At 34.2% G+C, this 21235-nt stretch overlaps 1 protein-coding gene across 1 annotated transcript in view; it reads right to left on the reverse strand.

The window, feature by feature from the left end:
- LOC136802572 (putative leucine-rich repeat-containing protein DDB_G0290503) overlaps window positions 1–8796 on the reverse strand; it is a 31133-nt gene extending 22337 nt beyond the window's left edge. Inside the window, exons 1-8 of the mRNA XM_067059310.1 lie at window positions 8575–8796; window positions 7943–8035; window positions 7320–7424; window positions 5984–6075; window positions 5574–5682; window positions 2426–2503; window positions 313–359; window positions 33–105 (exon numbers count right to left, since the gene is read on the reverse strand). Coding sequence (XP_066915411.1) covers window positions 33–105; window positions 313–359; window positions 2426–2503; window positions 5574–5682; window positions 5984–6075; window positions 7320–7424; window positions 7943–8035; window positions 8575–8730 — 753 coding nt within the window. The 5' untranslated portion in view covers window positions 8731–8796. The remainder of the gene's footprint in view (window positions 1–32; window positions 106–312; window positions 360–2425; window positions 2504–5573; window positions 5683–5983; window positions 6076–7319; window positions 7425–7942; window positions 8036–8574) is intronic.
- Window positions 8797–21235: the final 12439 nt, after the last annotated feature.

The following is a 21235-nucleotide window of genomic DNA, read 5'->3' on the forward strand; positions in this document are numbered from 1 at the left end:
CGAGAAAGCAAATTTTGAGTCTCTTTACTTACAATTTCTTTATCTTTAGAAATACGCTTTTTGAACCGGTCCATTTCATCTTTGATGTCTCTATCATCCGCCAAACTAGGGAGATGATTTGAAAGCAAAATAAAAAATTTCTACAAAGTTAGATTTTAAAATTTAATTGGACTTTGCTTGCTCAAATTGTTGCCCTTTTGCAAATAAACAAGATTATTTAAATGTAAGATACCCATCAAGATGACCTTGACTTGGCCCAGTCTTTATATTAAATTATCGATCGAACATGACATTCTTCTTAAATCAAATTACCTTTTAGTGCTGTTTTTCTTGGGTGTGGCAACCTCTTTTACAACTTCCTGAGGTAAAAAAAAAATCCAGATCAACAAAAACTCAAAGATACAAAAAAAGAAATTGAATGGCGAAGATGTTCGGATTTTATAGATTTATATTGTTTAAATGGATTAATTTTCACCCAAATCCATTAAAAATCTATCAACTCAAAACTATTTGAGCTTCCTAATCAATAAGATAACAACTGAATAGATAACAGAATCAAATGTTTACCATTTAGTCGGAATCTTTTTACGCACTTGTTGATCCTGAGATGAGTCTTAAGTTTTACAGATTAATTAAACATTTTAGTTTGAGACTGAATTCGAAAACTACTACGGTGGTTTGTTAGGGCCATGTACAAAACAGATATAATTAGCTAACTAACTGGGCCCAAAACCCAATATATTATGACTTAGCGTGCTAAATCGACTTAGCGTACTAACTCAACTTAGCGTACTAAATCGACTTAGCGTACTAACTGAACTTAGCGTACTAAATCGACTTAGCGTGCTAACTCTACTTACCGGAGAGACGACAAAAGTTGGACCCCCAAAATGGACCCCTAAAATGGACCACCAAATGGAACCCTTGAAATTGAAAAATGTTTCTGGCTGTAAACCTCTGATTCAATGATTAGTCAGTGGTTAGTTATGATGGGTCTGGTAATGATAGTGATGATGGATCTGGTGGTGGTGATGATGATTTTCTGGTGGCTATGATGATGGCTCTGGTGATTCCGATGGTGGTGATGATGGAACTGGTGGTTCTGAAAATGGAATCAATTTTGTTGATGAATCTGATTTTGGAATCGATGCTGATAAATTTGATGGTGAATCAATGGTGCTGGTGAATATGAAGATTGGATAAATGGTGCTTATAAATATGAATGTGATGATGGGAGCAATGGTGCTGGAATGTGATGAAGAAATTAAGGGCGATTAACATGAATTCACCATTAGATTCATAAACACCGTTGATCCCACAAACAGATTCATCAGCTCCATTGATTCCACCATCCATTGGTTTCAGCATTAGAATCGCTAACAACATTGACTTCAACATTAGATTCATTCAGCACCTTTGATTCAAACATTAGGATCGCCATCAGCACCATTAAAACCATCCTCAGATTTATCAACACCATTGATTCCGGCATCAGATTCATCAACACCATTGATTCCACTTTCAGAATCACCAGGGACATCATCACCACAATCAAAATCACCAGAACAACCATCAACACCACAATAATCACCAAATCCATATCACCACCACCAGATCCATCATCACCATCACCAGAATCACCAGCTCCAGAATCACCAGATCCATCATCACCACCACCAGAATCACCAAATCCATCATTGAATTAAGAGTTTTACAGCCAGAAACAGCAGTGTTTTTCAATCCATTTGATGGTTCATTTCAGGGGTCCATTTCAAGGATCCAACTTTGTCGTCTCCCGGTAACTCGAGTTAGTACACTATGTCGAGTTAGTGCGCTAAGTTGATTTAGTGTGCTAAGTCAAGCTAAAGTTAGTACGCTAGCTAAGTTAAGTTATTACGCTAAGTCAAGCTAGAACACTAAGTTGATTTAGCACGCTAAGTCATAATAAATTGGGTTTTGGGCCAAGTTAGTTGGTTAATTATATCTGTTTTGTACATGGCCCTAACAAACCACCGTAGAAAACAGGTGCTCCCTGGTATCATTATTAATATTCTAGTGTTTTCACACTTAATAAAGGTTTTGTTTTTAAATAAGAGTGATATCGTTCGCTTATTCGTCAATTTTAATTCACAAGCTTTTTCACATTGGATTGAAACGGATGTGGAGCAAGATTTGTCAGAACGAGGAAAATAAAAACATTTTTTCGCTTATATCAGCATAATATAACAATAGGCAGACACTGTTCTGATATGAAATATGTGTCAGATATGAAACGGGAACACTTATGTAAAAATAAAACCTTTAAAGTTTTGCAGATTAATTAAATATTTTAGTTTGAGACTGAGTTTGAAAAAAGGTGCTCCCTGGCATCATTATTAATATTATTCATTATTAATTATTCACACTTAGAAATATTTAGACACACCTTGAGACTGGTCATTTCCTTTGTTAAGTTTTGCATTTCTTTTTGTTGAGACCTCCAGTTGTTGTGGTCGCTTTCAATCTATGGAGAGAAAAATTGAGAAATAATAACAGGAGTGGTACTGTTACGGACTAAACATCTTTTTTATAAGAACGTACAAAGTTTTTGAAGCCTTCGAGTGTTCTCGAATTTTTGAGCTTAAGCCTAAAATTAATGTTCTTTAAATAATCTTATTTTTACAAGCTTGTAATGTATTTAACTATCTTTGAGTAATTTCTTAAGAAGTTTGGTGTTTTAGAGCCCGTAAAACCTTAGACTATAGTCTACTTTTGGCTGAACTTTGCTTTTTGACATTTTTTTATGACGCTTTTATAATAAGCAAAAGCATATTACTAGGGTGGGGCGTCAAATGTCAAAGTCAGAAAATTCAAGATGTAGTGTTTTTTTATGAAAATTTAACCTATTGTGAGGCATTCTGCGCAATTTTTAAGGTCAGAAGTCCAAAATTGGCCGAACCCCCCTGGGGGTACTGATTCGCACTACCGGCAAAAATTGGAAAAAATGGCATTTTCTGGCCTTTTCAGGCCTGTAAATTTGTCAAAACTATTTCAAATCTTATTTTTTTCATTTGTTGTACTAAATTTTATGAAGAAGCAACAACAATTCATATTGGGTTGAAAATTGCCGCCCATTGGAACCTAAACGAGCCGTTTTAGCCAATTGGGTAGCAAGATGCTTTTTAAGGCCAATTTGCAATACATAAACTTTAAACTGATTAATTCACATGTCTGAAATTTTCAGAGATGGAAGTCTTCAATATAGTCTTTAAGCAAAATGAATTTCAAGTTTTTCACTTTTTTCAAAAATTCATAATGGCGTTTTCAAAAATCGCTTTTTAGCAAAAACAAATTATTTTTATCAAAAAATAGCATTTTTTAAGGCAAGCTTCGACAAACTGAGTTTAAATGCTGACAGACATTTTTTTTGCATTGATAGTTTTCTGGAGATACTCCAGGAAAATCAAAATCATTTGGGTCTGGGATGCGTCTATTTCCGCCATTTTGGAAATAAAATCCCTGCTAAGAGCCATTTTTCAGGCAAAAACCCAAATTTGGACGGAAAAAATCTCTAAAATGACAATAGACATGGGCCCGAATTTTTGCCGTGATAGTATTCTGGAATAATGCAGGAAAATCAAAGCATCTGGGTTTGGCATTTGGTTATATCCCCATTTGGAATTGAATCCCTGCTAAAACGTAATATTTCAAGCAAAACTTCATTTTGACTGAAAAATCTTAAGAATGGCAATAAACATGACCTAAAATATTTTGCAGTGATAGCCTCTGGACAAACTCCAGGGAAATCAAAATCCTTTGGGTTTAGGATATGGGTATATCCGCCATTATGGAATTGAAATATGTGCTAAAATTGGCTTAAATGGGACGTTTCAAGCAAAAACCCCAATTTTGACTAAAAACTGCTATAAAATGGCAATAGATATGGACCCAAATTTCTTGAAGGTAAGATTCGGGGAATCCTGGGAAAACAAATCATTGAGTCGGGATTTGTCGAATCCCCCAGGATGGAAAGGAAAATCTTTTTAAAATGCGACATATTGCCATCCGATACATCATAATTGGCTAAAAATTTTGTATATTACAGGGAAAACAAGAATATGAATTCTACCTTTTAATGGAAAATACTAGTTTAAAAAATTATAACAAATATCCATTCCACTCAATTCTTACAGCCCACACAGTTTCCATTCTCAAGCTTATTTCGTCAAAAAAAGATTGGATTTTTGCTTGAAATATTATATACATTTTAAAACTGGCTTCAATTAAAAAATTGTGGTCCCAGAAGCATCTTATACCTAATAGTTTTACCCTGGAGTATTTACAGAATACTATACTGCAAAAAGATTTTGGGTCCAAAACTATTGCCATTCTAGAGAGGTTTTTAGTCAAAAATTGGGTTTTTGCTCGAAATGTTGCATTTTAGCCTGTTTCAGCAGGAATTTCAATCCCATTAAGGGCGGATATACCCAAATCCTAAAACCAAATGATTTTGATTTCCCTGGAATATTTCCAGAAGACTATCACTGCAAAAAGATTTTAGGTTCATGTCTATTGCCATTTTTAAGATTTTTCCAGTCAAAAATGGGATTTTAGCTTAAAATATTACGTTTTAGCAGGAATTTCAATTCCAAAATAGGGGATATACCCAAATCCAAACCCAGAGACTTGATTTCACTGCAGTATTTCCAGAATACTCACTGCAAAGAAATCTTCGGGCCCATGGGATCGTCATTAGAGATTTTTTCAGTCAAATTGGGTTTTTGCTTGAAAAATGGCTCTTAGCAGGGATTTTTCAAATGGCGGACATAGACGCATCCCAGACCCAAATGATTTTGATTTTCCTGGAGTATCTCCAGAATACTATCACTGCAAAAAAAATTTCAGTCAGCATTTAAACTCAGTTTGTAGAAGCTTGCCTTAAAAAATGCTATTTTTTGATAAATATAATTTTTTTTTGCTAAAAAGCAATTTTTGAAAACGCCATTATGAATTTTTGAAAAAAGTGAAAAACTTGAAATTCATTTTGCTTAAAGACTTTATTGAAGACTTCCATCTCTGAAAATTTCAGACATGTGAATTAATCAGTTTAAAGTTTATGATCTTGCAAAATTGGCCTTAAAAAGCATTTTGCTACCCAAAATTGGCTTAAAACGGCTCGTTTAGGGTTCCAATGGGCACAATTTTCAACCCAATATGATTATTTTGTTGTTTCTTCATAAAATTTAGTACAGCAAATGAATGAAATAAGATTTGAAATAATTTTGACAAATTTACAGGCCTGAAAAGTCCAGAAAATGCCATTTTTTCCAATTTTTGCCTGTAGTGCGAATCAGTACCCCCAGGGGGGTTCGGCCAATTTTGGACTTCTGACCTTAAAAATTGTGCAGAATGCCTCACAATAGGTTAAATTTTCATAAAAAAACACTACATCTTGAATTTTTTGACTTTGCCCCAAAAATGGCTGTTGACGCCCTACCCTAATATTACCATATTCTATCGGGCCACTTAATCGCGCCATCCAGTCTATAAGAAAAGCTTTAGGTCGATCCCGGGCTAGTAAAGCCCTCACTTACTTTTTCTTGTAGTTGTTTGAGTCGGTCATCCAGTGCTGTTTGTTTCCTGGTTTCGTCTTTCAGTGAGGAAAGTTCATTTTTCAGGGTAGTGTCAAACCGTTCCAAGTCTCTGAAAGAAAATAAATGTTGATAAAAAAAAATACTTTATACAGAATGAATGTCAACCAGAAGGCTTTTGTTGGAAGGTTTTGTACACTTGTGTAATTGGTTTTATTTTTTAACTACACGTTTTTTTTTTAGATCATCCAAACTTTTTGAAGCCTTCGGATGTTCTTTCTGAGGGTTAAGCCTGAAAAACTTCTTAAAATGTTCTTATTTTTACCATATTGTGAATATACTACGAACTTGAGAGTTAGTTCGTAAAGTCTTTAAATGCTCTAAACTTGTTCTTAAGATGTAATACCGAATACCTTTCTCTGAGCCTATCTTTATCTAAAAGTTCTTCTTCGAGCATGCTTTGGCGTTGATTGACGTGGTTCAGTGTAGCTTCAAGGGATGTAAGCTAGCAGATAGAAGAAAAAGATCATTTTTCGTTCGTTTGGCACGGTAAAATTATTATATTTTTTAATGTAACTAGGCTGTCTTTATTGAATCTTAGTAGCCAGTGCTAATTTTCTTCCCTGAACTTACTCAACTTCCTTCGCGAAACATGAAGTTCGAGCGATCAACCGTTCGAATAGTTGCAGTTAGAATCTCGGATGTTTTATCTAAATAATCTTACGTAGAGGGATCAACCACATATACCCTATTCCTTTACATACTAGATAGGAGATCTGCTTACAGATTTCCCGTGAAAGTGTGTCCAGTTTCATAGTCGACTAGACCGACATGTTGTTTTTTTTCTTTTACACCTACACTTATGTACACCTACGACGAATGTCCGGATTTCAAAACATTCGAATCATGCTGTTGATAGCCAGAAAAGAATACAAGATGGTTAACTAATCAGCTCCTAAACTGGACACGCTTCCTTTTATATGTTGAGCCTGCCCAGCAGGCACACAACGTTGTTTCAAGGTTTATCTAACGTTCACAACGTCCATATAACGTTATATTAACGTTTAAACAACGTTGTGTGCCAGCTGGGTGATCCAGTCAAGTAGTTAGAGATCAGTAAGATCAACCATTTAAGCTAAATTTATTTACCTTATATCCTTAACTAATCAAGTATTTGAACGCACGAAATATCATTACCACATATTCATTGACGCGAAAAGCAGGGTTTTCAAAAATCACATCGGCTCAAATTTTGTTAAACGGCTGAAATTAACGCGAGGTAACCAATTTCCATTACTAACTTGAGCGGTTATATAAGTATAATAAGTTATTAATTGAGGCTAAGTAAACCTGACTTAAATATGAAGTTGTGTACAAAAGTAATTCTTAGGCTTTTAAAACAAAAAGAAAAGCTGGAATCTGCGTCAAAATATATCGATAATTTTGGTTATTTCCCCGTTTGTAGAAATTTGAAGTTCGGGCGAGAAAGTCGCTTTTGGACTATTTGTTGACAGTAATCGAATATTTCAATTTTGGAGGGGTTTATAGATTTCAGACTATATTCTGAGCCTTATTGGACCATCCATGAACTTTTAGATCCTCAGATCCTAATAACTCTACCCTTCCAATCTTGGCTAGAGCGCTTCCAAATCGTTTATGGCTATAAAACTTCATGGGACTTTCCGTTCTTTCTCAAATATTGAGACGTTTATTGTGGCACCAGAGCTACAAACATTTTCAATCCCTTACCTTTGTATTGTGGAGGTTCTCCTTGAAATGTACTTTCGATTTGGAATGTTGTAAGTTTTTTAATAAATTGTCTTCGTTGCTTGACAGGCTCCCATCCAAATCATCCTGAATGAAATGCACAAAGAATAAAGGAATCAAAAATGATAAATTTCAAGTTTTTTACATAAATTACAACTTCAGTTGAATTTTTTCCCTTCTACTTCTGGACATTCAATAAGTATAATCCCAAAAAATTGCGTAAATAATATAAGAGGAGCGACCATGAAAATGTTAAATCATATTCCAGAAAAATTGATAAACACTTCAAATATTTAATTGCTATGTATCTCTTCAAAAATTTTGTTAATCAATATTCAAGAGTTTTGCCACCAGATATCTTATGCAAAGTCCTGCTTTATATTTTTCAAGCTAAATAACAATACAATTAACTACAATTTAGGAAGCTCCATCTACAGCCTCTCTAATTCAGTTTTATTTGCGTCGGCTAAAATTCTGGGTTCGATAGTACAATAAGCCAAATTTACTAAATTTATCGGCTATTGCCGACACAAATTCCGACGAGAATTAGAATGACTGATAAAGCATCTCATACTGTATAAGATAGATATAATGTGGAGTTTTACCTGCAAAAGAGAGGAATGGGAACGACTGTGATATCCACCATCTTTGTTTGCTGACTTGCGGTTTCTAGTGGTTTTGTGCAACGTACCTCGTAGCTGAATTTAAAAAAATATCATTTGTCAATATGTTGAATGAATACTTTTGTAAGTTTTAAAGTGCAATCAATATTGAATTCCTCAACTTCTACTAAATGAAGATACCTTGTGATATAAGAACCTTCCATTATCACACATAAACACACTTTTTATTAATCCCTCACTTTCCTTGAAATTGCACATCCCCATATCTTTAGTTATAAATACATAAGTGTGAACCTGGGAGTATAGCTTACCAAAAATCACTTAAAGGGAGGAGCAAGGATATCTAGATTTCCAAAAGGAGGGAAGGAACAGATTATTGAATAAGAATTTGTGACTATGCTTACTATTAAAACACAATCCAAAACTGAAAAGAATCTACTAAAGAATAAGACCATGTTCGCACGTGACAGTTCCGTTTCGCTCCGAAACTAAATGAAGCCATTCTATTGGTTACATTCAAGTGCTACGTCATTTCTTACCAATAGAATGGCTTCATTCCGTTTCAGAGCGAAATGGAACCGTCACGTGCAAACATGGTCTAAAAATTCACTTACTCTGGCTATTTCATGTTCTTGTTCTTTATTCAAGCCGCGATAATGATCAATCATGCGATCAGCGGAAGACAAAACGTCGGTTGTTCTGTATAATGATTCTGTAAGATCTGAAATCTTCTCCGATATTCTTCCATTCTCATTTTCCATTATGGTCATTTAATTTAATTCATCTTTTTTGAGTCATTTTTATATGGAATTTTAAAAAACCTTTTATTCTCTGTCGATAAAAAATAGATTGTAACTTATCAATCACTACTTAATGCAACTACACACTTTGCTGTAAATATCTTCTGTAAGTGAACCTCAATTCAAATGTTAATAAATCTGATCGAGAACATTCTGCACTCCTATTTTGATATGCTTAGAAATCTTTACATATGAAAACCTTCTGAGATTCTCAAGAAGATTTGAAAGAGTTGAATTAGGATAATGAAATAATTATATTAGCAATAAATGCACTCCTTTGAATACTACCGTGTCCAATTATTTTAAAGTGTTTTAATCTGCCTTGCAATCTTTGCCAAGATTTATCTAGTATTTAATTCATTTTTTATATACTTATTATTAATTCGTTTGATTGTGATTGAAGTAATCAATAATGATCGATAATAATCAAAGGTGGCTAGAGACCACATCGATTTTATCAGTGATCGAATACTCACTTGCCTTCCGATTATGACATTTTCTTTGACCATTTTCAATTTGTGAACACCTTTGATTATTTTCGATCATTGTTGATTACTTCGATCACGGTTGTGGCTTCTTCACAATTGTGAAAGATACATCTGGACTTATTTCGTACTTTTCAATCTTTAGTTTGCAGTTTTTCTGACTTTTTGGAACTTTGTGAGTTATTTTCTATGTTTTTCAACTGTTTGAATGGTTTTCCGAAAGATCGCACCGGTCGGATTCAAACCCACTAAGGAGAGCCTTCCAAACTCAGAATTGCCACCGAAAACATCAAATGGACGTTTTTAAATTTGAATTTTGGATGATGAAGAAAATCCATGATCCACTGAAAATGCTTGTCGCCATTTTGATTTCCATAGTCGTATTTTACAGAACGTAGTATAGTGTAGAAAAAACACGAAAATATCTCATCCTCTATATTACTTTTCTTAAGGCCAGACTCCAATTTCGCGCGAAATGGGCGACAGTTTTTTCTCAACCTTCTTAGCCTGAAGAAAAGGTTACGTCATAAAAAAGTTTCGCGCGAACAAAAAAAAGTTGAAGGAAGTTACATCAATTTTGACCAATGGAATTGCTTCATTTTTCAACCGACCAATCGCAACCTTAATTTTAAAAAGGCCTAAGTCCACTTACCCCTCAATTTTAAAAAGGCCTAAGTCCACTTACCCCTCAATTTTAAAAAGGCCTAAGTCCACTTACCCCTCAATTTTAAAGAGGCCTAAGTCCATTTTTATGAAAAATGAGTTTTTTGTACTTTCTGCATCTATGAGTCACTAGCTTTCTTTTGATGGGTATAATGTAAAGATTTTATGCTTAAAAGGCCTTAAAATTTCTCGATGAAGGTTAGATAAAAAGTGTGTTTAGTTTTAAAAAGGCCTAAGTCCATCCAGTGTTTGTAGATCATGGGCCTAAGTCCATCGCAAAAGAAAACTTTAATTTTAAAAAGGCCTAAGTCCATGTTTAATGGGCCTAAGTCCATGTTTAATGGGCCTAAGTCCATGTTTAATGGGCCTTAGTCCATACTCAAAGGGCCTAAGTCCATTCAAAGGATCTAGTCCACATTAAAAGGGCCTAAATGGATCAAAATAGTTTAGTATGACAGGTTTTCAGTTGTCAATGTTTTTTTGGTCAATTTTTATGGTATTGTATATTCTCAAGGTTTGTGTTTTTTTACAGCAATTTCGTTTGAAGCTTAGGAAAGCTTATAAAAGGTTTTGTTTGAAAGATTGAATGGGGTGACTGAAACTACCTTGAATTTCACCCAGGTGCAAAGTGAGGAGATTCCTTTGCAAGGGTGGGGTGATCCTGTAAAAACCCAGGTGGGGGAGATTTTTGAAGATTTTCTATTGGGGTGGTCAGTGGGTTGCATAGTGTTGTTTACTCCCCCTAAATTTTCCTGATGGGACTTCGGGTGTTTTAGCATTTAAGAATCTTCCATTATTTGCCGTGGGTATGCAGGCTGAACTAGTCTCAGTCTCAAGGTCTGGCGTCCTTGCCCTGCATAGCCTGAGGTTTCTTTGTTTCTGATTTCGTGGCACCTTGTGCGCCATTTCAAAAAAATTTCTGTTTGCAAAAATTGGGTCAGGTGCTGCACAAACCTGGTCTACTATAATCAAACTTAATTGTGTAGGTAGTTCAGCATACGTCCTGTAACGATGCTGGTCTTGCAGCACACAAGCGTTTTATGTTTGATTTCCCTTTCCTTTCTTTATCTTTCATTTCTGTTTCCTATCTTGCCTTTGATATCTTGCATGTGCTTGATTGACAGTCTAGCTTTTATAAGTCAACTTATCAAACTTTTTTTTGTGTTTTACTGAAACCTTTCCATGTAACTTACTTTTCAGTAGAGCTTTTGAATTTTGTTAATTATTCTAATATTATCTAGTATACTTTACTATATCATACTGGGTTGAAAAAACAAGCTATTTTGTGTTCAGGGCTGCAAATAAATATTTTTAGTCAATCCGACATCATATCCTGTCTGTCAAACTCAAAATCCTGTCGGTCATTCAGTGTATATTTTTTTCTAAAATTATACAGTCTTGAAAGTTACGTAGAAAGCAAGTAGGTAAAATAAAAGTGACCTTGGAACAATTCGTTACTGTAACAGATAAATTGATTCGATAAAAGTGATCTTAGAAACACCCTTGAAAGTTACGAAGATAGCGAGTCAGTAAAAAAGTGATCTTAGAAATATTCTTGAAAGTTACGAAGAAAGCGAGTTGATAAAAGTGATCTTAGGAACACTCTTGAAAGTTACGAAGAAAGCGAGTTGACAAAAATGATCTTAGAAACACCCTTGGAAGTTACAAGGAAAGCGAGTTGATAAAAGCTATCTTAGAAACACTCTTTAAAGTTACTAAGAAAGCGAGTCGATAAAAGTTAACTTTGAAACACCCTTGATGGTTACGAAGAAAGCGAGTTGATAAAAGTGATCTTAGAAACTACCGTTAATAAAATTACCAAGAACGCAGTCAATTAAAGTAAACTTTAGAAACACTTTTGAGAGCTACAAAGGAAGCGAGTATTAAAAGAATAAGCTAAGTAAGAGATTTCATCATGACCGACACAAAAGATTTTCAGTCGGACATCGACTGACTGACTGACTGACTGACTGACTATTCGTGTAATAAGGTATTTCATTTACATAAAGATTTCAAAGTTATCCTTAAAAATTCCTGATAATGAATTTTACTTAACTACCTTACTTGAAAACTGTTTAAGATTTTTTTTTACTTTAGCAAGTTTTTCTTCACTTTCACTTAAGTCTTAAGGCTGCTTAAGGCTTTAATACATTCTGTATTCTATGACCTCAAAGGAAAAAGCTAAAATACTTCTTATGTATAATCTCACAACAAAAAAAGCTCCCTTTCAATCAAAATAGCTAAAAAAAGCCAGAACTGCAATAATCGAGCTTGAAGTATGAACGAAAAAAATAAATTGCGCAAAACGTTGATTTTAACCTAACTAGCAACAACAATCTTTTATATGTAACTTATCTTATAGGCTATGTTACAAGACTCTAGGCATGCTCATTGTGATGATTAATGGTAAATGGGCTCATAACATTCTTTAAACTCTTTTGTGTTAAAATTTTGAATGACTTTTGAATTACATTTTATCGTTATTTCCTACAGTATTAAAAAAGGGAAGAAATTCATTATTTGTGGACTTAGGCCCTTTGATAAAACATTCTTAGGACTTAGGCCCATTAATTTTCTGAAACAATTTAAGGATCTTGTCGTATTACTTTTATTATTTCCTACAGTAATTAAGGGCAGAAATGAAATTTGTGGACTTAGGCCCTTTAATAGAACTTTTGTTGGACTTAGGCCCAATTGTTTAAAACAAACTAGGGCCTAAGTCCAATTTTCAGAAAACTTTTTAAGTTTTAAAAAGGCCTAAGTCCAATACATCATTACTTTTGAGCCCCACTCAACATAGAAATGTCATATTGGACCAATGCAAGCTTAAAAAACTTTGTATTAGGCATAAAAACCAGAAAAACATTACACCGACAGTAGAAAATAGATATGTAGCAAGTTATAATCAACAAAAGTTTTTTGGCTTTTTCTAAATATGTGAAAAATGGACTTAGGCCTTTTTAAAACTCACCTCTTTTGGACTTAGGCCTTTTTAAAATTAAATGGCTTTGGACTTAGGCCTTTTTAAAATTAAATGGCTATGGACTTAGGCCTTTTTAAAATTAAGGTTGCGCAATGACCTTACAAAAACGTCAAAAAGTTTTGCTCATGTCGCGCGAAAGTGGAGACTGGCCTTTACTTGAAAATGTAAATTTTATAGCAAGATCTTTATCTGGGTTTTCTCAGAGATCTTTTCGAACAATTGCTAATAAAGTTAAACGGGTTTTCCCTCTTACAAACCATTAACCAATGTGGATGCTTTTTGTTATAAGCCAATATCCGGCCAATACAATTTAATGAGCTTCATGCAAAAGCTAGATAAAAGAAAAAAGACTTCGAATCTTTTTACATTCGAATGTTTTTGTGTTTACCTTTTTTTGAGAAAGAAGGGGGAATCTTTCTATGATATGTTGCATCTTCTTATTATTTATGCTGACGGAAAACCCTGCCTTTGTTGTTATGATTCAAATGTTTTCTCTTTCGTTCGGATTCGAAAAGTAAACATTAGCCTGGATATCCAGGCTGTAAACTATTTCACAGTCTAGTTTTTGATATTTTATGTTCTGGTTTACAGCCTGGTCTCCCTAGAGCGATTTGCATTCTCCATATGAGAATTAAATTAAATTAAATTAAATGCAGTCCGCTTGCTTGCGCTCACTTCGCTAAAGCCGTAAGGACCAATCTACACGGCCCGGAGCAATTCTGAAGCAAAAATAGGATAGTCCTCCACTTGCTAGTGAAGATAGAGCTTTCTGTTACATGAAAACATGAAAAAGAAGAAAACAGAGGCAAGTTCATTTTTCAAGAAAATATGGTCTGATGGTTGGTCATGATAATGCATGCAAACTTCTTCATGGACTCTGGTGTAATCTTTGGATGTTTTAAATGGTTTTAGATCTTGTAAGGCTGCTTTTATTAAGTTCTGTTTTGCATTTTGTACCTGCCGTTAGGAAAATAGCTTGGAAAATTTGAAAAATGTTTCAAAAAAGAAAAAAAAGAAATTTTCCAGTCATGCTTCTTTAATTTTGCATATCTCTTTTTCTAGTGTAGGTAGAGACCTGAAATTTGGAGGGAGAATTCTTTGATGGTGTTAGAATATTATTATATAAAGATATTTTTAAAATATTTAGTACATTTATCAAAATAACGAAAGATATATCTTTTTTTGAAAAAAGAAGACATTGCATTGTTTTATTTTTGTTTTTGAAGAAAAGTAGCTTGGAAAAGTTTGAAATGAGTCAAAAAAAGGTGGTAGGACCCATTTTCAAGGGGCCTCTGGAAATGGAGGAACAAAAAGTTATAAGTAAAGAATAAGTTTTCTGAAAGGAGAAACCCTAAATGAAAAGAAAATCCATTTCGGCAGAAACAAAAACTTTTTTTTGGGACATTCCCATGCTCAGTGTGGCTCGAATCCTTCAGATCCTTGGTTAGAAAAAGCTATACCTGTTTCCTTTTTTCTTCCCAGATTCAACAAGCCATCAACCAACAAAATTACCACTGACATCAGAAAATTCACACAGCCTTTCCACTAGACACTTCTAAATTATCTGCCATTATGAAGATGTTCCGAAATTAACCAATCGGGTTTACAATCGGAATTCCTCTGGGAGTTAGCGAGTCGGGAAATGTAAAGTTATGTAATAGGTAATACATAATTTTTCCGGGGGTTAAACTTATAAATAAAATTGAAATGGTTTGTTTTTTTCTTCATTATATATTTAACTTTTCATTATCAAAATTCTAGAAATGCTAGTTTGTAGACCATATTAGAAAATGGGTATATATTTCGCAAAATAAACACTTACAAAAGCTATTACTTACTATTTTTACCCCCGCTTTTTAAACAACGTCTTCTGTGGGCGTGATATCAGGCGGAGACAAAACGCCCTCATCGTAAGATTCTCGGGTCGTCTTATTGTTTGTTCCTTTTGTCGAGTCTGTCGGTCCTATTGTTCATGCTAAATCCATACACGATGACGTCAATGTTTGGCGGCATACCTGAAAATAAAAAACAAAAAGATTATCATATTATTTTTGCATGAATTACGCTACCTTATACGTCATTATAAAATTATACAAAACGAAAGCCAGTCTAGGCCGCCCGCCTAGAGCGCGGGCCCTAATATTTTTTCTCTCGCGGTCTTCAGGGGAAAACGAAAGTGGTCGATATTCTTCGAAGGAAGAATTTGCCAAACAAACCCCTAGACAAAAAGATGTATTTTGAGGTTGGGAATGGATCCTGCGAAGATGAAAAAATTTTGACTAGGCGTTTTTTTGGCAAAGCCAAAAACTCTAATTTTTTTCTTCCCTCAAGCTAAAAAGGTTACAGGTTTTGGGCAATCGAGGCAAAAATCAGCAAAAAGCTGGTATTTTCCGTAAATCTGAGAATCGCGATAAGATCCTCACTGATGCTAAAGAAGCAAAAAAGTAAAAAGAACTACATGATAATGAAAGAACTAAAATTAGCGAATGTGATTTTTGAATTCATCACCCTTTTTCTGATAAACATAAAAAGTTTCAGCCTTCAACTACGTTTTACTCCATAGACCTTTTCGCCTTTGCGTCCGCCATCTTGAATTGTATGCAAAAATTATGGTGGCCGAATTGCCGTGGTGAAATTCCCTTAGAAAGTATGCAAAACATATGCAAAAAGAAAGTATGAATTAAAAACTTACATGCATAATTGGCATTACATTAAAGTGTAATCGTTTAGAAGAAAGATTAAATTTGCTTCTCTTGAAAACTAAAAACAATTATATTCACTCATCTCTTAGAACAAGCACTTCAAAAGACCATAACATTAGCCAGAAACTCAAACTGAAAAATCACCCGCGAAGGTAAAAAACAATCCTTATTCGGCTGACGGCAAATTATTCTCCTGGGAATAGAGCCGCCAAATGATCAAATCAAAACATTGAGAAAGTGTGACGTCATAACTACTGCTTTCAGTTTGCGTGTTTTGAAAGTTTGATGTGTGTACTCCGTCTTCGTGGAATTTTTTTATGGCATGAAAACAGAATATGCAATGTCTTTAAGAACAAATTCCTAAAAGGCTTTTGTTGTTCTGTAAATATTTCCTTTTGGATTAAGAAATTCCATCTTTTCTTGTTCTAATGATTATAATATTTATTTATAAGATGCTTTGTTGTCTTTTTAATCTTTGTGTAAACTTGCATATGTTTTGCATACATTCCAACTAAATCCAACCACGGCATTTTCGTTCCTGTATTTTTGCATACAATTCAATATGGCGGACTCAAAGGCGAAAAGGTCTATTTCCAGAGACATTTGTACATCGATGGTTGCAACTTTTTTTTCTCCCGTCGGAAAACAATTTTGAAAATGTTGCAAAAACGTTCGGCACTTTACCAATTTGCCGTCTAGCCCGCGTGTCCACAATGTTATATACCGCTGGAAAGCTAAGATCACGGGCTTTTTTTTAGTGAAAACCGGAACGCTTTAGCATCACTGCTGTTTCCCTCAGGCAAAATCGTCGATTCTGTAGAAGTCACGAAATTGCCGAGTACAGACGTCGAAAAAAAAATTCAAAATGGCTGCCGAGCGAGCACTGACAAAAAAAAAAAATCAGACAATATTCAGGTAATATTCGATTGCGATTCGATTGCGTTTGACAATCGAATTGCAATTATTCGATTGCGTTCAATTGCGTTTGATTGATTCGGCGTTCGATTCGTTCGATTGACATCGTCTGGATTTTGTTGTTAAGAATCGATCCTACGTGAAGATGAAAAAAATTCTGCAATGTGTTTTTTCAGAACGCTGAAAAACTCTAATTTCGATCTTCCTTAAGGTAAAGAGGTTGCGAGATTTGGGTTAGCGAGGCAAAAATCGCTAAAAAGCTGGTAAAATCTAAATCCTCAAAACTCGAAGTTCAACTTCAAGCTTCACTGCTGGACTATTTTTGTACCCCCTGCCTGCGCCCGCACTCGCACCTCCCTGAGATGCACCTACTGGTTTTTGTATTTCCCTACAGTTACATGACTGATGATCGTATAGCCCAAAGAAAATTTTAAATGAGGGAACAAACAAGAGTTTTTCCGCAACCCTGTTGAATAATTATGTAGTCCAGCCATACAAACAAGGATACAGCAATGCATAATTACTGTTTCATGCATATTGTAATAATTATGCATGGTTGTATCATTGTTTTTCTGCTGGACTACATAATTATTCAACAGGTCAGGCTGGCCTCTTTGGAAAAAAAGGCAGGTCTATTTAAAGTGTGAGAGAAGTATCAGTCTCTCTTCTTTTTCTTCAACTTCAAACCTCATTTAGCAATAAAAATACTTATCTTACTTATAACTATATCGAGAATGTAACAAAATGTGTCTAATCAATGAGATAAAGGAAACTTTTGAAAAGAAGAGAAATTTGCTGTGATTTTCAAGACGTCTTTCGTGCCGCCATCTTTGTTGTTTTGATTCTTGCCGCCGTTTTGCAACGACCGGATTATCTTCTACGGAAAATGATAGATACGGAACAGCCATTGGAAAAAGCGCGAAATATTGAGCAATAAAATGCGCGAAAAATGCAAAAATGCATTTAAACTCTATAATACACAGCATGAAAAAAATATAATGAATCAGCTAGTAAATGGTCACATTTACAAAAGGAGACAGTATTTTTCTTTCTGAATAAAAAATAAAAGGGGAAGAAGTTTTGATGTGATGTGTTAGTTGCAAAGAAGATTAGCGGCTTATAATTTCTTATTTATTCACATGTTCTTTCTGCTTGACACGAAAGCACGTGAAACTTTTTGTAAATCTCATTGATTCGACGACTCGAGTAAAGAATATAGCGAAGAGGGAACCAACCAGAAGGAGAAATTTCATTTCTCAAAGAACTCACATCTTTTCCGTATTTGCGATGTTAGCTTTTTTAGGCTTATGCAAATAAATGGATAGAAATAGAAATAGAAATTTTCCGTATACATCATTTCTGTGTGGCGCTGTGGTATTAGTGGTCATTGACCTTGGTTTCTGCACAGTTGACTGAGGTTCGATTCCTACTCGCAGTGGTTCGGCAAGTGAATGAACCACCTTCGCCCGGGTCAACCCATGCCATGTGAGGGGAATTGGGTAGTCAGTCCATGGTGCTGACGGGGCGCTCACTGAAAGTGTTTAGTTGCGAAAATAGGTCTCAAAGTCTCCTGCAACTCAACCAAATAGAAATAGAAACCCAACTTTGTCTCGACTCTCAGCAGGGGACAAAAAGATCCACCCATATAAAACGCGAAATGACTGCTCCGATTTGTCAGTCAGGGGAACATTTTTTAAAAAGGAACATGTTGAGGCAGCTCTTTTTCTAATTTTCCAAATGCAAATGAAAAAGTCTACAAAAAAACAAGTCAGGAGAGTGAACACATTTGGCTAACGAAAATTAATTTTCCGTCATTCTTCTCCAAATAGCTGTTATGATTTACTAGCAGAAATCGAGTAACATGAATGAAATATTAAACAAGACGACTTGAAGTCGAAAATTTCGCCTAGAATTTGAACTGCATGGAAAAACAAGAAGTAGAGATAGAAGCTAATCTGAAATCTACTTTACATCGAGCCTTAATGAAACAATTTTACACGAATAACGAGGCTTAAAATTGCTAAAAAAAATTAAGACCGATTTAAGAACAATTGTTGTTTAATTTTTAAGAACTCTTATAAAGTATATGCTTATAAGAAAAATAAAATATGTACATATTGTGCACCATCCCTTGTGTACTTTGTAAGAACTAATTACCGAAAGGTATATCCGAGGGTATATCACCGTCTATCAAGAGTTATTGATTTGATTCTTATAAAGTATATGCTTATAAGAAAAATAAATATGCTCATATTGTGGGCCATCCCTTGTTTACTTTGTAAGAACTAATTACCGAAAGGTATATCCCCGTATATAAAGAGTTATTAATTTGATTCTTATAAAGTATATGCTTATAAGAAAACTAAATATGCTCATATTGTGCGCCATCCCTTGTTTACATTGTAAGAACTAATTACCGAAAGGTATATCACCGTCTATCGAGAGTTATTGATTTGATTCTTATAAAGTATATGCTTATAAGAAAACTAAATATGCTCATATTGTGCGCCATCCCTTGTTAATTTCGCCTTAGCGAAAGTATTACGATAGGCATGGTGTGATATCGGACGAAAATTTAGAAAACGAAAGTACTTGATACGGTGGACAAACTCACTAAAATCAATTTACAAATTACACGCTCGTATAACCACGGAAGATCTTCGCAGGTTTTCTTTGGATTACGTCATTATATCTTTGCGTCTCTTTAGCTTCACAGTTTTTCTTTATTTTCTTATAAGCATATACTTTATAAGAATCAAATCAATAACTCTTGATAGACGGTGATATACCGTTCGGTAATTAGTTCTTAGAAAGTAAACAAGGGATGGGGCACAATATGAGCATATTTATTTTTCTTATAAGCATATACTTTATAAGAATCAAATCAATAACTCTTGATAGACGGTGACATACCTTTTGGTAATTAGTTCTTACAAAGTAAACAAGGGATGACGCAAAATAAGAGCATATTTATTTTTCTTATAAGCATATACTTTATAAGAATCAAATCAATAACTCTTGATAGACGGTGATATACCTTTCGGTAATTAGTTCTTACAAAGTAAAAAAGGGTTGGTGTACAATATGAGCAAATTTATTTTTCTTATAAGCATATACTTTATAAGAATCAAATCAATAACTCTTGATAGACGGTGATATACCTTTCGGTAATTAGTTCTTACAAAGTAAACAAGGGATGGGGCACAAAATGAGCATATTTATTTTTCTTATAAGCATTTACTTTATAAGAATCAAATCAATAACTCTTGATAGATGGTGATAAACCTTTCGGTAATTAGTTCTTACATAGAGGTATAAAGAAAAACAGGAGTTGAATGTGTCGGTAATTGGTCGTTAAAGTCTTTTGATTTCTTTTATAAAATGTATCAAAAGAAATTCTAAGCTCGCCCGATGAAATAAGACTTTTTAGTAGAACTCAAGTTTGCTATGAACATTCTAATAATCAGTATTGAAGATTCTCGCCTTTTAATATACGAAAATTAGATAAAAATTCGTCCACGAAGCAAGTTTATGTTCCATTTCGCTATCCGTTCAATTTTGTTTTGAAAAGATATTTTCTCAAGCCAGAAAATGAAAAGTTCTTTATAAGCACACACGATTTCAGACTCAATCTGTAGACATAAAGTCGCTGGAGAATTTTGGAGGAAAGTATCAAGCAATAGAGTTCACCTTAAGGAAAACATTGATCGAAAAATCTTATCATTTGATGAAGGATTGCCAAGTTTACAGGCCTTTTTTTAGTCCAAATATTTTCTTACACTGATGTCAGAAACAATGAATCTCGTCTCATCTAATTTCTAAAGCTTAAATGAGCCAATAGGATTTCACCTATGGATAAAAGAGCTCATTAAAAATGCACGATATATGAGATTATGAGCATGCATACATCGTAACTTTTTTAATCGTAGGGCGAGCTTGGTTACAATAGCATACTTCTCCTGATTCTTTATACCTCCATGGTTCTTACAAAGTAAACAAGAGATGGCGTGTAATAAGAGCATATCTATTTTTTATAAGCATTAACTTTATGAGAGTTTTTAAAAATTAAACGACAATTGTTCTTAAATTGGTCTTATTTTTTTAGCGATTTTAAGCCTCGTTGTTCTTGTTTAGAATTGTTTCATCAAGGCTCGATGTAAAGTAGATTTCAGATTAGCTTCATCTACTTCTTGTTTTCCCATGTAGTTCAAATTCTAGGCGAAATTTTCGACTTCAAGTCGTCTTGTTTACATTGTAAGAACTAATTACCGAAAGGTATATCACCGTCTATCAAGAGTTATTGATTTGATTCTTATAAAGTATATGCTTATAAGAAAAATAAATATGCTCATATTGTGCGCCATCCCTTGTTTACTTTGTAAGAACTAATTACCGAAAGGTATATCACCGTCTATCAAGAGTTATTGATTTGATTCTTATAAAGTATATGTTATAAGAAAAATAAATGTGCTCATATTGTGCGACATCCCTTGTTTACTTTGAAAGATCTAATTACCGAAAGGTATATCACCACCTATCAAGAGTTATTGATTTGAATCTTATAAAGTATATGCTTATAAGAAAAAAAAGAAAAAATTAAAACTGTGAAGCTAAAGACACAAAGATATATGACGTAATCCAAAGAAACGCGCAAAAATCGTCATGGTTATACATACGTGTAATTTGTAAATTAAATTTAGTGAGTTCGTCCACCGTATCAAGTACTT

The sequence above is a fragment of the Clytia hemisphaerica genome, unplaced genomic scaffold (genome assembly GCF_902728285.1).
Source record: "Clytia hemisphaerica strain Z4C2 unplaced genomic scaffold, Clytia hemisphaerica genome assembly, whole genome shotgun sequence".
NCBI lineage: Eukaryota > Metazoa > Cnidaria > Hydrozoa > Leptothecata > Clytiidae > Clytia > Clytia hemisphaerica.